The sequence below is a fragment of the Narcine bancroftii genome, chromosome 11 (genome assembly GCF_036971445.1).
Source record: "Narcine bancroftii isolate sNarBan1 chromosome 11, sNarBan1.hap1, whole genome shotgun sequence".
Taxonomy (NCBI): domain Eukaryota; kingdom Metazoa; phylum Chordata; class Chondrichthyes; order Torpediniformes; family Narcinidae; genus Narcine; species Narcine bancroftii.
Genome location: NC_091479.1, coordinates 80791737 through 80807879, shown reverse-complemented (window position 1 = coordinate 80807879; position 16143 = coordinate 80791737). Strand labels below are relative to the sequence as shown.

The window sequence follows — 16143 nt, the reverse complement described above, 5'->3', positions numbered from 1 at the left end:
ATTGGTTGGTTGGGGTTGGGTGTTGGGTTTTTCCTCCTTTGCCTTTTGTCAGTGAGGTGGGCTCTGCGGTCTTCTTCAAAGGAGGTTGCTGCCCGCCAAACTGTGAGGCGCCAAGATGCACGGTTTGAGGCGTTATCAGCCCACTGGCGGTGGTCAATGTGGCAGGCACCAAGAGATTTCTTTAGGCAGTCCTTGTACCTTTTCTTTGGTGCACCTCTGTCATGGTGGCCAGTGGAGAGCTCGCCATATAACACGATCTTGGGAAGGCGATGGTCCTCCATTCTGGAGACGTGACCCATCCAGCGCAGCTGGATCTTCAGCAGCGTGGACTCGATGCTGTCGACCTCTGCCATCTCGAGTACTTCGACGTTAGGGACTGTAATATCCCATCAAACAGCAAGAACTGACAATACAGACCATTTCAGATCCCGCTGTTCACCAAGCGGTAATCTGCTTATCTTTTTGCTCCAAGAACATCGCTCATCGTATTGCTGAGATGGAATTTATATTTCTCAACCAACTTCGTTTGCAGTGAACCAGGCTATGCCAAGACTTTGCACCACTACTCAAGTAGTCATAGTTTTATGGCATGGAAACAGCTCTTCCAGACCAACTTATCCAGCTGACTAAATTCGTCCTATTTCCCTGCCTTTGGCCCTTGTCTCTCGACACCTTTTCTGTTCATGTAGCTGAGTAAAATATGAAGGTCTGCAGACAGTGTGCTAAAAGGCCAGCTGGAGGAACTCAGCTGACCTTTCAGCATCCATAGGAGGTAAAGATATATTACTGACATTTCACCTAAGGAATAAGCAGAATGACCCAAAAGCAGAAGATCTCAGAATTTAAGACAATGATGGCTGGTGAGGAATCCAGACCATCAGAAGGTGTTAACTGGATGTGTTAAAGAGAAAGGTGAGAATTTATCACGTCTGTTCGAAAGGAGACAGGGAAGGGAGAGTTAACTGGATGTGTTAAGAAGAGAGGTGAGAATTTATCACGTCTGTTCGAAAGGAGGCGGGGAAGGGAGAGAGAGAGCTGGGGTAAACGATGGTTTTGGGGGGTTGGTTTAAATGAAACCCAGAGAAGATTATATTGATGCCATACAGTTGCAGGGTCCCAGTCAGAAGATGACATGTTATTCCTCTAGTTTGTGGGTGGTCTCAGTCTGGCAGTCCATGAGACCATGGACAGACTTGTCAGCAAGGGAATAGGATGGGAAGTTGAAATGGGTGGCCACTGGGAGATCCACGCTTTTGCAACGGAGAGCTGAGGTGCTCAACAAAGCGATCTCCTAGTTGGCGGCCAGTCTCTCAAATGTAGAGGAGACCAAAGCAGAAGTACCAGAACGGGTGTCCCCTGCAGATTCACAAGTGAAATGTTGCTTCATTTGGATGGACAGTTTGGGGCCCAGAATGGTGGTGAGGAAGGAGGTGCAGGTGAAGGGGAGCATCTCCTGCGGTCACAAGGGTAGGTACCAAGGGGACAATTGGTGGGGAGGAAGGAGTGCACAAGGGATTCACAGAGAGAGCAGTCACTGCGAAAGATGGAGAAGGGAATATGTGTCTAGCGGTGGGATCACGTAGTAGGTAGCGGAAATGGCGGAGGATTTGGATGCAGAGGCTGGTGGGGTGGTAGGGGAGGACAAGAGAAATCCTGTTCTTGTTGCACATGGAGGCGCGGGGGTGGGGGGCAGAGCAGATGTTCAGCAGTTTGTTGCATACACCCAGCACCCTCTGTCAAAAAAGTTACCCCTCAGGTTCCTATTAAATCTCTCCCCACCTCATCTTAAACCTATGTTTTCAAGTTCTCATTTCCCCTATTCTGAAACAGTGTTGCACCCTATCCATTCATCAAATGATTGTGTACATTTCTATAAGATTACCTCTCAGCCTATGATCTTAGGAAGAAAGGTCTAGTCTGCTCAACCTCTCACAATAACTCAGGCTTGTGAGTCATGGCATGACATCCAGTTTAACATCTTTCTTACTACAGATACCAAAACTGAACACAATACTCCAAATGTTGTCTCACCAACTTCCTCCACACCAAATTCTAACCAATGAAGGCCAATATGCCGAAAACCTTTGACCACCCTATCTACCTGTGATACTACTTTCTCAAGGTATCTGTTTTCATAGATGCCCTGTTCTGCAACACTCCCCAGAACCCTACATTCACTTTGCATGCTCTATTCATGTTAGACTTCCCAAACAGCAATACCTCACATTTCTCTCTTTTAAATTCCATCAACCATTCCTCTGCCCACCACAAAACATTGACCATTTTTTTTCCCCCACACTGACGTTTTTCAACCCACTGAGTTCCTCCATTTGATTGTTCTTTACTCCATCACCCAGATTTGACTTCTCAAAATCATCTTGTCAAGATTAAATTCAATCTGCTACGGCTCCATCCGACTTTCTGTGACTTAATATCCTGCTGAGGCGTCGGACACTTACCCCACACAAGGTATTTTCATGTCATCTACAAACGTACTAATCATACCTCACTTATTGGCATCGAAGATGTAGCATGGATCATAAATAGCAAAACTCCATAGCAAAACCAATTCCTGTGCAACACCACTGGTCAGACATATCTGCCTCCCTTCACCAAGCCAATTTAGAATCCAATTGTCACAAGCAACTCCCCCTTCCCCCACCAATCATTCTTCCAAGCTGTTGCCCCTCCAGGTATCACTCCCACTCCTTGCCACTCAATAGATTTATTGCACTGTTGGTGCATCACTGTGCATCCGTTTGCTGTGCTGCCCAGCCAGATCCTCAACTGTGGCTCCTGTGGGCAAGGCAGAAGATTCTCATTTGGAAGGTGCAGCCTTGTGTCTGGGCTGCTTCTTGCACCAAGCCCTGCTCATCACAGGCATGCCCATACAGTGTAGAAAGTGGCAGGATCTGCTCCTGAGTGACATCACAGAAACAGCCTTCTGCTCTTTAGCCATATATTCATTTCTCCTCTTCCTATTTTAACCTTAGCAGCAGATGGCACAAGGAGCAATCCCAAGAATATGACTCTCAGAAATACTTTTTCTTTTAAAACTTACTACCCAACACCCCAAATTAATTTTGTACTGGCAGTCATGCCTACCTTTTCACAATAGGTCTGCAAACTTGCTTTGAAGCTTATGAAATGGGCCACTAAACGTTTACAACTGCAAAGGTAGTGAGAGTGAGAGCTGGTTATACAGGGAATCGCTGTAATTACAGCATGCTTTAGGCATTTGCATAGACCTCTCAATCTGATTGACAGTCTCAAAGTAAAAGCTAAACATCGAATTACCATCAGGCAAACTGACGATAATGAACTCATCTTTGGGTCTTCACGGATGCTTGTGTTCCATCCACAAGAAGCAACAGTAATGGCACAACACAAAGAAACTGGTCGATGAGCTATGATTCAATTTTTCATAGTGAAAGGCATCAAATCTGTTTGGTAACAAAGTATTCCAGGTCGTAAACATTACATTAAACTGCATCCAAATTAGAACATTTTGTTGTTTCCTGCTTGGTTAAGAGTTCACCAAGCACATGTTGTAACCAGTTCTCTCAGGTACGAAGCTAGTGAGTGATCAACAGGGCATTCTTGCCTATCAATAGCACAAAGAATGAAATTCACAAAAAATCATATTGTGATGTACCAAATATGCATTATTGTCTCTTGTTTCCCCTTCCTATCTATCCTTATTCATCATTAATTTTATGTTTTTGAAGTATTCTTACTTAGCACCCATTGGGATTACTCCTTTAGATCCAACTCCTACGGGAATGTGATCAAACATGGCTTGAGCCAGTTGTTCCTTCACTGGCTGCACATCTCCCTCATCAAGGTTCGTTCGCAGCAAACGCACTCCACAATTGATATCAAAACCCACACCACCTGCAAAAGAAAAATATACTTTAAAAAAAAAATCATTCCTTTTGCATTCTCCCTTTCTCTTGCCCACCTTCACCATCTGAAACTCAGGCAAAAAAAAAAATCAAAAACCACATTCATCAATATCTTTTTTTGTAAACACAACCTTCTTCTGTGCTGAGTAAAAGTACAAATGCTGGAGAAACTCAACAGGACAACAGTGTATAGCAAAGATACATCACCAACATTTCAGGCTTAAGCCCTTCATCAAGGTATGAGCAAAATGTAGGCAGGTGCTGAGTTTCCCCAGCATTGTGTTTTTACTTCAATCACAGTGTCTGCAGACTTTGCGTTTTACTCCTTTTGTACCAACATTGGTTTGAGTGAACCTAAACATCAACAATAAGAATGGATTCCCAAATGGAAGAATCACTATTATGTCAGAAGTTTAGAGTCTAACACATCTATCAAAAACTTTAAATGGGGAGAAGTCACGTGATGGAGTAATGGCCAGTAGGAGAATACCAGCCCTCTCCAGAAAAGAAGAAAAAAAGTGAAGGAAAAGCAAAGCCCCAGATACACAGAACACAACAAACAAAAGATAAAGGTGTGGAGAAAAGAAAGAAAATGGAACCTAAGAAAGAGAAACCATGGGAAAAAAAAGGAAAGACGCCGGAAGAGAAAGGAGAAGGCCTTACCTGCATGAAAAAGCAGGGACCCGCTGTGGAAAGAGGAGCCCGCTCCCCGAGGTTAGTGGAGACCCCGCAGGGTCGCGACCTACTGACCGCAGGACGGCAAAAATGGCTCACTGCGCCAAACAGAGATGCGCGATGCGCACAAAGACAAGGAAAACAAAGATGGGAGGGGGGACCAGCTGTGGAGTGAAACTACACAGCACGAACAGCTGAGAGATGCCCGACAGCAGAGCTCCCAGCTAGAAGAAAAAGAAAGCAACGGGAAAGGGAGGGATGAGAAAGAAAAACAGAAGCAGGAGGCCCAACAGATAATCAGCCCAGAAGAAGAGGACCAACATCAAGAAACCATGAAAAAAAATACCCAACAAACTGAGACAAGCAGCTCAACAAGAAAGTCAGAAGAGACACAGATACAAGGAAGAGAAGTAGAAGACACAAACCCAAGAGCAGACACAGAAGAAGAAGATGACCAAGCTCTACACAGAGGAATAGAAGGTAAAATGAATGAATAGTACATAGATTAAAAAAAATTTCAAGAACAAATGAAAGCATTAAAAGAATGGCTGACACTAGAATTTAGTGAACTGAAAAGAAAAATGAAAAGTACAGAAGAAAAAGTGAGTAGAATAGAGCTGGTCATAACAGATGTAGGGAAAGGATTAGAAAATGTGGAAGAACGTGTAATGGCGGTAGAAATGGAAGTGAACAACTTAAAAAGAACATTGGAAGAAAGTGACAAAAAAGTTAAAGAAACACAAGAGTTGGTAGCTCAGAAGCTGGATATAATGGAAAACTATAGCAGGCGAAACAATATAAAGGTAGTGGGCCTAAAGGAAGATGAAGCCGACAAAGATATGAAAGAATTTATAAAAGAATGGATCCCAAAAGTCCTGGGAATACAGGAAGGAATGGAAATAGAAAGGGCACACAGAACATTAGCCCCAAAACCACAGTCACAACAAAAACCAAGATCCGTTTTAGTAAAATTTTTGAGATACACAACAAGAGAAAATATATTGGAGAAGGCAATGAATAAAATTAGAGAAGACAAAAAACCACTGGAGTACAAAGGCCAAAAAAAAATGTTCTACCCAGACTTAAGTTTTGAGCTCCTGAAGAAGAGGAAGGAGTTTAACACAGCAAAATCGATCCTATGGAAAAAAGGCTATAAATTTATGTTAATAAATCCAGCAGGGCTTAAAATAGTTATCCCGGGGGAGCAAAACAGACTGTTCTCGGATCCAGAGAAAGCACGAGAATTTGCAGAATGCCTGCAAGACAGAAAGAGAGATGAAGAGATGTAACAAGAATGAAGAACGACAACAAGCTACATATAAAGATGTAAAAATAATGTATAAATAAGAACTAAAGGAGGGAAGAAAAGGTAGAAGGGGGGGGAAAAATAAATAAAAGAAAAAGAAGAAAAGAGGGGGAGCTTTGTTTTAATGTGAAGATAAAAGTCTTTTCTGGAAGGGGTTGGGTGGGAGAGAATAACAGTCACTGCGAAATCAGTTGACACTTGCGATCAGGTTCGCAGTCCGAAAGGAGAGGGGAGTTGTGGTTGCCCGGCAAAGGACAAGGGATGACTCAGAGAGGGGGGGGGGGGAAAAAACACTTGGGGTTAAGGGAATTTTAGATGTGGGAGTGGTTGAAGTATTTTATGTTTTAGAAGTATTGTCATACATTACATTCAAAAAAAGGAAAACTGAGAAATGAAAATGGGGAAAAGGGGAAAGGTGGTGGTGAGGAAGCAGAAATGAGATGTAAACAGAGTATGAGATGGCCATATTGAACTATAGGACTATAAATATTAATGGAATACGTAATCAAATCAAAAGGAAGAGGCTATTAAATTTACTGAAAAAAGAAAAAATAGATATAGCATTCGTGCAGGAAACGCATCTAACTGAAGTGGAACATAATAAATTAAGGAGAGACTGGGTAGGATACGTAACGGCAGCATCATATAATTCAAAAGCCAGAGGTGTAGCTATATTAATCAATAAAAATGTACCAATCAAAATAGAGGAGGAAATGATAGATCCAGCAGGGAGGTATGCAATGATAAAGTGTCAGATATATTCAGAATTTTAGAATTCGCTCAATATATATGCACCTAATGAAGAGGATCAAAAGTTTATGCAAGATATTTTTTTGAAGATTGTAGATACGCTAGGAGGGGACTTTAACCTTAATTTGGATTCAAAGATGGATAACACTGGACAAAATACTAACAAAAAGAACAAAATAGCCAAATTTATGGTTAAATCAATGCAGGAAATGCAACTTTTGGATATATGGAGGAGACAAGACCCAAAGGAGAAGGAATACTCATATTATTCAAGTAGACATAAAACATACTCAAGGATTGACCTGTTCTTGTTGTCAGCCCATATCCAAGGTAGAGTTAGGAAAACAGAATATAAAGCTAGATTATTATCTGATCACTCACCCCTGTTATTAGCAATAGAACTGGAGGACATCCCACCAAGAACATATAGATGGAGATTAAACTCCATTCTACTTAAAAGACAGGAATTTAGAGAATTTATTGAGCGCCAAATTAAAATGTACTTAGTAAGTACAGAAAAAGAACTAGCAACAAGGGAAGATGCAACAAAAAGGAGAGAATTGGCGGACAAAAAATAAAATACAAAGCACTACAAACGTATAAGGTGGAGAAGAACATAATGAAGATAAAGCAGAAGTATTATGAGCTAGGAGAAAAAACACACAAAATACTAGCTTGGCAGCTTAAAACAGAACAAGCTAAAAGAACGGTATTGGCATCAAGGAAAAAGGACAAACTAATTACATATAACCCAACAGAGATCAATGAAAACTTCAAGGAATTCTATGAGCAATTATACCAAACTGAGAACGAAGGGAAAGAAGACAAAATAGATACGTTTCTAGCTAAAATTGAACTACTGAAATTGCAAGAAGAGGAACAAAACAAATTGATGAAACCATTTGAAATAGAGTAAATACAGGATATATTAAAAAAGCTACCGAACAATAAAATGTCTGGAGAGGACGGACTCCCAATAGAATTCTATAAAACATTTAAAGAGTTATTAATTCCTCCTCTCCTGGAAGTAATGAACCAGATAGAAGAAACAAAACTTGCCAGATTCATGCAAAACAGCAATAATTACTGTAATACCAAAGACGGGGAAAGATCCACTAACACCAGCATCGTATAGACCAATATCTCTACTTAACTCAGATTATAAGATAATAGCAAAACTATTAGCAAACAGATTGGCCGACTGTGTACCAAAAATAGTAAAACTAGATCAAAATGGATTTATTAAGAAAAGACGAGCAACAGACAATGTCTGTACATTAACTTAATCCATGCAGTACAAGGACATAAGACACCAACAGTGGTGGTTGCTTTAGACGCAGAGAAAGACTTTGACAGGGTAGAATGGAATTATTTATTCGAAGTATTACAGAGGTTCAACCTACCAGAGAAATATATTAATTGGATTAAAGCATTATATAAGGGACCAATGACTGTAAATGGATATATATCGAACCAATTTAAATTAAGCAGGTCAACTAGACAGGGATGTCCACTATCTCCCTCACTGTTCGCTTTAGCAATAGAACCATTGGCAGAACTGATAAGAACAGAAAATAAAAGGGATAAAAATAAAAGAGAAGGAATATAAAATCAGTTTATTTGCAGATGACATCATAGTATACTTAACAAAACCAAAATTATCAATAAAAGAATTACATAAGAAATTGAAGGAATATGGAGAAATATCGGGGTACAAGATCAATGCAAATAAAAGTGAAGCAATGCTAATGAATAATGCAGATTACACAAAGTTTAGAAAAGAATCACCATTTAAATGGCAAGCACAAGAAATCCAATACCTAGGCATTAGACTAGATAATAATCTAGGCCATCTATACAAATTAAATTATCAGCCATTAATGAAGAAATTACAAGATGACTTAGAACATTGGAAAGATTTACTACTAACACTGATAGGAAGGGTAAATTGCATTAAAATGAATATGTTCCCAAGGATACAATACCTATTTCAATCGTTACCAATTCCCTTAACAGTGAAATTTTTCAATGAACTAAAAAGAATAATAAGGAAATTCTTATGGAAAGGGGGGAAATCGAGGATAGCGCTAGATAAATTAACAGAATGGTACAAACAAGGTGGTTTGCAGCTACCAAACTTTAAACATTATTATAGAGCAGCACAATTAAGATATCTATCAGATTTTTATCAAACAAGGGAAAAACCAGATTGGACCAAGATAGAGCTAGATAAAATAGGGGAGAAGGTACCAGAACATATACTTTATAAGTGGGATAAAAACTGGTGCAATATAGAAGTTCACCAGTACTGCACCATCTACTCAACATTTGGAAGAAAATTCACGTAGAAAGGAAAAAATAAATTACCAACTACCAAAATTATTATTGACGCAAAATCAACTAATCCCTTTTACAATAGATAACCTTTCCTTTATAGAATGGGAGAGAAAAGGAATTAAAAGAATAGAAAATTGTTTTTTGGGAAATGATTTATTATCATTTGAACAAATGAAGTACAAATATGGAATAACTCATGGTACAATGTTTGCATATCACCAACTGAAAACCTACTTAAAGGACAAATTGGGAAGCAGACTGAGATTACCAGAAGGAAGCAGCTTTGAATATGTGATTACAGACATAATGATAATTAAAAGATTTATAACAAACATGTACATCAAGCTGCAAGAGAAAGAAAATGATGAAATAATCTATAAACCCAAACAAAAGTGGGAAAAAGATCTAAACAAAGATAAAAAATGAAATATGGGAAAAGTTATGCTTCAGAAATATGAGAAATATAATAAATATGAGGTTATGCATGATACAGTATAATTGGTTACACAGACTATATATCACGCCCCAAAAGTTAAATAAATGGTACAGTAAACATTATCAAATAGATGTTTTCACTGTAAGAAGGAAATGGGAACAACAGTACATGCAATTTGGGCATGTGAGAAAGTGAAAAAGTTTTGGGAAGATCTAAATCAGATATTAAATAAAATCACAAAAAGCAACATACCAAAAAATCCAGAGATCTTTCTTCTAAGTAATATAAGAAGTAAAGAATTAGGCCTTAAACTGGATGAAGCGCAAAAAAGACTTATTGTGATAGCCTTAGCTGTAGCAAAAAAATGTATAATGTCAACCTGAAAATCAGAAGAGAGCCTGAGAATACAGCAATGGTACATGGAAATGAAAAAATGTATTCCATTGGAAAAAAATAACATACAATTTAAAAAATAAAGTCACATTATTTTAACAAATTTGGGATCCGTACATGGAACACAACAGAGAGGGCCTACTGCAGACCTCGTATTGAAATGATAGAATGAGAAGACGACGAAATGAACTGACCCAGTGTGTTAAAGCAGATGACACTATTTTCTTGTTTATTTTCATTGTGTGATGACATTTTTGTTTAATGGGTTTATTGTATTGTACATGTTGAACATTTAATGGGTTTGGAGGCGGAAGGGAGGGGGAAAAAAGGGGAGAAAATGACACTGTGTATATTCAAGAGGGAAATGTTTGTGTGTATTTTGATTAATATGGTTCATAGTGTGAAAATTTTTTAAAAATTTAAAAAAAAACTTTAAATGGCACCCTCTGTGACCAGATCTGATGTGCAATTAATAAAAGGTAAAATGTCTTCTGGGCAAAGATGACTAAATAATCCTTAAAAATCATGAGCTTTCGTTCCATCAAAGCCCAGAACTCTTACATCTTTAGCTCTAAATTTCTAGGATATGTAGGAGCTCACTATTTGGTCAAAAATAATCAATGCATTGATGCAATTTTTTTGTATCCTGGAAATCCAATCAAGCTAAAAATCCAATGGTTCTGAATGTGCTTCGTACATACTAACATTCAAGGCTTATTCAAGATCTCCATTCTTGTCCATTGACCTGACAGTACTACATTTTCCACAATCCCAGTTATTGTATTGTGCACATTCATAAAAGTGTAACAGAATTCTATCCAGAACATGAAGTAAAAGCTTCAGATACAGCAATCCTTAACTAAGTAGCAATAGCAATCCAAATAAAGTAATTATATTTTTTTACCTGGGGATACTACAGCCTCTGGGTTACTCATGTCAAAGGCTGCCATGTTTCCAATTGCAAACCCATAACCTGAATGGACATCAGGAAGTCCAATGGATCTCTTTATGGAAAAAAAATAAAAATGCTTCAATAACGAGAAGTCTGATAAGCCCTCAAATGTTTTACCATAGAATTGTGAGTTGCTTTTACAGAAATAATTAAGAGCCCAACTATATAATAAACTTTACAACATTTAGAAATTCTGATGGCTCAGTATTTGGATCACAACTGAAGGTTTCTTGCACTCCCCAGAAATCCATCAGGCCCCTGGGTTCCAGGCATCCGACAAATTTAGTTTCACTGGAAAATATACCGTGCAACAACTTTAAAAAGTGTATTTAGAGTTCTTTTGTGCATTGATAGCATTCAATAGTCCAAACGTTCTGGTAATCCAACACCAAAATCCTGAACCTGCTGGAATATCGGAGTTTTACTGTACCTAAAATACTTTATATGCAGCAAGTTTTAAAAGTATAATCTTGCATCTGCTTACAGAACTTCAACAAGTGCTTAGAAATGTAATTTTAAATTATGCTGCTAATGGGAAATATAATCAGAAAATATTGTAAACACTGCAAAGGTCAGATAGCATTTGAGGAGAGAGAAAAACAGTCAATTATTTTGCCACAATTGCTGGTCCAACATGCTGAAATTTCCAGCAATTTGACTTAATTACACTTAAAGCATGCTCATTACATGGATATACCATACTTCCGCATATCCAACTAAAATGTCAAGTTTCAGACCAAGAAACAAATTAAGCAAAAAAGCATTATAAATCAATGTCACAATGCTTCACAAGCTTTCCTAAACACAAAACCCTCACAATGGCATAAGGTGACACAGTTTGCACAGCGGTTAGTGCTGCATCCCCTTTACTTGGCCGCGGCAGGAGTAAATGCATGGAGGCCGATTCCAGGGCGCATCACTCCATAACTGTGGACAGCGGTCGTAGATCTCCAGAAATGGTTCGACCTAAAAGGGGAGGCAGGCCTCTTCAGCCCGGTTAAACAACCTGCATAGGAGAAGGTCACTCCGATATAAAACCTACGACCCAAGGACCTCGCTGCCACGTCCCAGCTTGCTTGGCCACGGTGCAAGAACCATGGGTGTAAAGGGTGGGGCCAGTACTGCGCACACTGCACTCCCCCTAAAAGCTCCTTTGCGCAGGCCCGAGGACAGGTCCACGTCCTCCCCCCACTCATAAGAGCACCAGTGACCCAGGTTCAAATTTACCACTCTAAGGGCTTTGATCAATCTCTGTGTGTTTGCAAGGTGCTCCAGTTTCCTCCCACATTTCAGAGACGTATGGATTACTAGGCTAATCGGCCACATGGGTTGATTTGGGTGGCACCTGCTTGTGGGCCAGAAGGCTCTGATACTATTCTGAATCTCGATTACAGTTATATTAAACAATGGTTTATTGGTCAAACAACTTGTGCACTCTTTTTGCTGCTAGAACAGTAAGTGGAGAACAGGCATAATCAAAAACCTTGGTTGTCACTTTTGAATTCACAGACATTGTAAAGAGCTCAGTTTCAGAAGTGGCCCAGATATGATGGCAGTATTAATAGATAGGACAAGAAGGATCACTGTTATGAAGAAATAAAGTAATCTTCAAGAGTGTGCACAGCATCATTTAAAGTAAAATTTTAGTCCCAATTAATCTGCTCTCTCTGACTACACTGCCAATAAACACAACTATGAAATAATTGGAGTAAATACCCCAGCACACACATTGGTAAAATTTAGGCTTGGGTATTCCATTCATTCTCTAACCTTCTGAATTTTAGTTGTTGCCTCCCCTGTTCTTCTTCGGTGAAGGCTCCATCTTTGAGCTGAGACCGCAGTCGATGTTGAGTTCATGATTATACAAGGGAAAAATACTGAAGTGGTTCTGTTACCTTCTTCAGTTACAGTGTCCATACTGGACAGGTAACCCTGGCCATTGATCAGCAGATTCAGCTGCCCAGTATTTTTAGTTTTACAACCATAAATTCCAATTCGTAGAATCCGCTTGTAAAAACAATCTAGTATCTGCAATCCATGGCTTCACGTCACCCCAATTGGGAGGCTAAACAGGTACTATACCTTGCCCAAGAGTTACCTATAGGCTATCTGATGGAAGGAGCGACTTACACCTCCTTTTACTGAGCAATTGCGTAGCACCAACACAGCAATTTAGGATAAATTTAATTTTAAATAGCATAATACGTATTACACATAACCAATTTCCTATATAATCCTACAACTGGATAGCTCTTGGAAGCAAATTTTAATTACGCGATCACGGACTCACATGAACAATCCCAGGCAATGCTGCTACGTTTCCAATCTGTTTCATGGCTGGCAGGAAGCCACCCACACCTAGGCAAGACAAAAGATTAGCTTTTTAGCTTTCCTATAGTTGCAAGCTGCAATGTGCCAACAAAAGCATATACATTTACACAGAAGATGAGAATGACCCTGACCATCTCATTCAGCACAGCCGAAAACTACCCAATTTGCTATTGATATTTTAACAGGTTAGGGAACCTGTTAAAAAGGCAATATAATGCATAATCTATTCTCCAAATATTTAGTAAAATAAGAGTTGAGTAAGAAAGTTATGAAGTTTCACAATCATATAGATACAGGTATCAGCATATTTATTCAGGAATGAACTACTTAATTTCCCTCCAACATCCCAGGAATTAACTTCAAGAAGACCAATTATAAATCCAATTTAAAGATCAGAGGCTAGAGAAATCATGTAGGAAAATGTGGATAAAGAAACTATCCTAAATCTTTTAACGTAAAGATAATAAACTGTACATTAATGCAACTTAATGTGTTTTACTGCATTTGGGTATCACTTTCCTTGCCAAGTATACAGCATTCAAATGTCCAGAAGTGGGACAACTAAAGATAAAAGAAATTTGTTTACAATTCAAAATAGTCAATGAGGGTCCATGATCAATGTTGAAGATTAATTTAGGTTTGAATGAAAGCTTCAACAAGACTTAAGCAAAATCTCTAAATCTAAAAAAGCCCTGCATCAAGAATACTTGAGGTTAAGGCAATCCACACCTTACATCACTTTAAAGTTTCTTACTTTTCTGAAATAGTATCATACCTTTTCCAGGTGGATAGGTAACTCAACTTAGATAAGTAAAGGATAACTGGGAACTATCAGTAATAGCTGGAGAAAACGTGGGCTGGATCACGTTGATGGCTCAAGAACTCCCAGGTAGTTCCAATGATCAACCCGTCACATTCAAGAGTCCCATGTCTGGACAGTGCAATGCACAAGTGAGCAATGCACTGGGAAGTCAAATGTGGGCTTCAGAATGTTCTGCTGTCTAAAGCTTGGTTGAATATGCAAAGAGGTGGCTCATCAAATCTGGGACCCAGCCCACATTTTCCAGGATTTGACCACAGATCTTCAAAGCCTGAGAATCATCTTTCACAGGAGCAACAGGGTGATGGAGGACCTTTGCATCTATTAATTGCAAGGCAAGGCTCATTCTCCCAAATGCTTCAGTGAACAAATCAACAATAACTTGGAGTGCAACTTCTGAACATCTGCACACCCTGGTGTTGTTTGCATACTCAAATTCCTAGGCTCTAGTCTAGTGGTACTCAACCTTTTTCTTTCCACTCAGATACACTTTATGCCATATGCTCTGTGATTAGTAAAAGATTGCTTAAAGTGGTATGTGGGTGGAAAGAAAAAGGTTGAGAACCACTGCTCTAGTCTACATTGTACACCGTTGCAATCTGTTCTTACCTCCCCCACGGCATGAATTTCGAAGTTCATCAAACATCAATTTTTCCAGGGGGTCATTGACATAAAATACCCCTTCCACCTGGAATGCAAAAAAAATTTTCAGTGTTAAAGAAATTAGATTCCGTATTAACATCTGTCAATTTCTGCAATAATCTAAGATACAATTACCCGAATACAGCATTGGGAATGGGAATTTCTAACAAGATTATATCTGTTACAATCAACAATAATTTGCATTTACATAGAATCTTTAATTTAGCAAAATGTCTAAAATGCTTCAAAAGAGATTAAACAAAATTTTAAGCCAAGCCACAAGGAAGCGATAGGGTAGACAATGAACAAATTGTTTAGAGGTAAATTAAGGAGTGTTGACAGAAGAAAAGAACGCCTAGTAAATTCCAGCTAATAGACAATAGTATGATCAAAAATAGAAGACGAGATTAAGGAGTGGTAAAAATGATGGGAGCAAATAAAGTCATGAAGGTGACGAAAAGCAATACTGTGAATTTTAAAACTCAAGAATTTTCTGATAATTTTCCTATCTTATTGGCTGTCACATGTTCCAAAATATCTCAATCAAATTTTGTAGATTTCTAAAACTTGCCAAAATTTGATGCTTCCCATTCTTTTTACCAATGAAATATTAATTTTGTTGAAATTTGACTTAGACTTGGGAACACAAGCTACAATTTCTATCTTTGCTGATAACACCAAGTTATCAGAACTGAAAAAGGAGAGCGTGAAATATTGAGGCAAGATATACACAGTTTGAATGGTAGATGAGAAAGATATAGCAAGACGACCGAGGCGATCCAATAGAAGCACATAAAATCACCAGCATCCCAGAGCAGAATGCTTCCTTTTAGCAGGGCAAGGTTAGAAAGCACTGCCTTTGGGAGTGGTGGTGGAGGCAGGTTCAACTGTAGTCTTTCCAAGGAAATTGGAAAATATCTGGTGAAGAAAACTTTGCTAATTTATGAAGACGTGGCCAAGGTGTGGAATTAGACCATGCATGCAAAACCCAGATAGGTTGAGCATGCTGTGATTCTTCTACACATTATTCTCCCCCCCCCCCCCCCCCCCCACCAATGGTTTCGTATCATTTACTTCTTATACATTTCAAACCAGTTTTCCTTGCTACTTTAGCCCTCTCTAAATATTAAAGGGAGCTTCCCAAAAGTCCACAAGCAGCAGAGGAGCTCCTAACCTATGTCACCTTGAATATCAGACAACTCTCTCCTGCAATCCACTAATTTAAGACAGGACTCCTCCCTACGCAAAAGTCCGCCTAAATTAGAAATAGGAGCACAAGATGTCAATTTAAGAGCAAGACGGGTTAGTACCCAGAAATCCACAATGCAAATCTGCCTCCTTAAAGAGGAGCATTCCAAATTCTGGACGATGCACTCCACCCCGACTGTCTGGGCCACCCATCTCATCCCACGGTCCTGAAATACCGCATCCCTAAGTAAAATCCTATTCATCTACTCCGCTCATTACCAGCAGTCAACAAGGCTTATTTCAAACTGTTGCTGCCTGGTGAACTGGGTGCTGTGGGAAGAGAGGGGCCAGGAAAAGTGTCCCCTTGCATCCATCCCTCCACCTTCTGCGCCCAATGGCTGAAAATAC

At 39.2% G+C, this 16143-nt stretch overlaps 1 protein-coding gene across 2 annotated transcripts in view; it reads right to left on the bottom strand.

Moving 5' to 3' along the window:
- rtcb (RNA 2',3'-cyclic phosphate and 5'-OH ligase) overlaps positions 1 to 16143 on the bottom strand; it is a 30356-nt gene that overhangs the window by 13813 nt on the left and 400 nt on the right. Inside the window, exons 1-5 of one of the 2 annotated variants that reach the window (XM_069903690.1) lie at positions 16015 to 16117; positions 14515 to 14593; positions 13045 to 13112; positions 10707 to 10806; positions 3738 to 3894 (exon numbers count right to left, since the gene is read on the bottom strand). In XM_069903690.1, coding sequence (XP_069759791.1) covers positions 3738 to 3894; positions 10707 to 10806; positions 13045 to 13112; positions 14515 to 14551 — 362 coding nt within the window. In that variant the 5' untranslated portion in view covers positions 14552 to 14593; positions 16015 to 16117. Of the gene's footprint in view, positions 1 to 3737; positions 3895 to 10706; positions 10807 to 13044; positions 13113 to 14514; positions 14594 to 16014; positions 16118 to 16143 lie in introns of those variants that run through there. The other variant, XM_069903689.1, reaches the window with a different exon arrangement.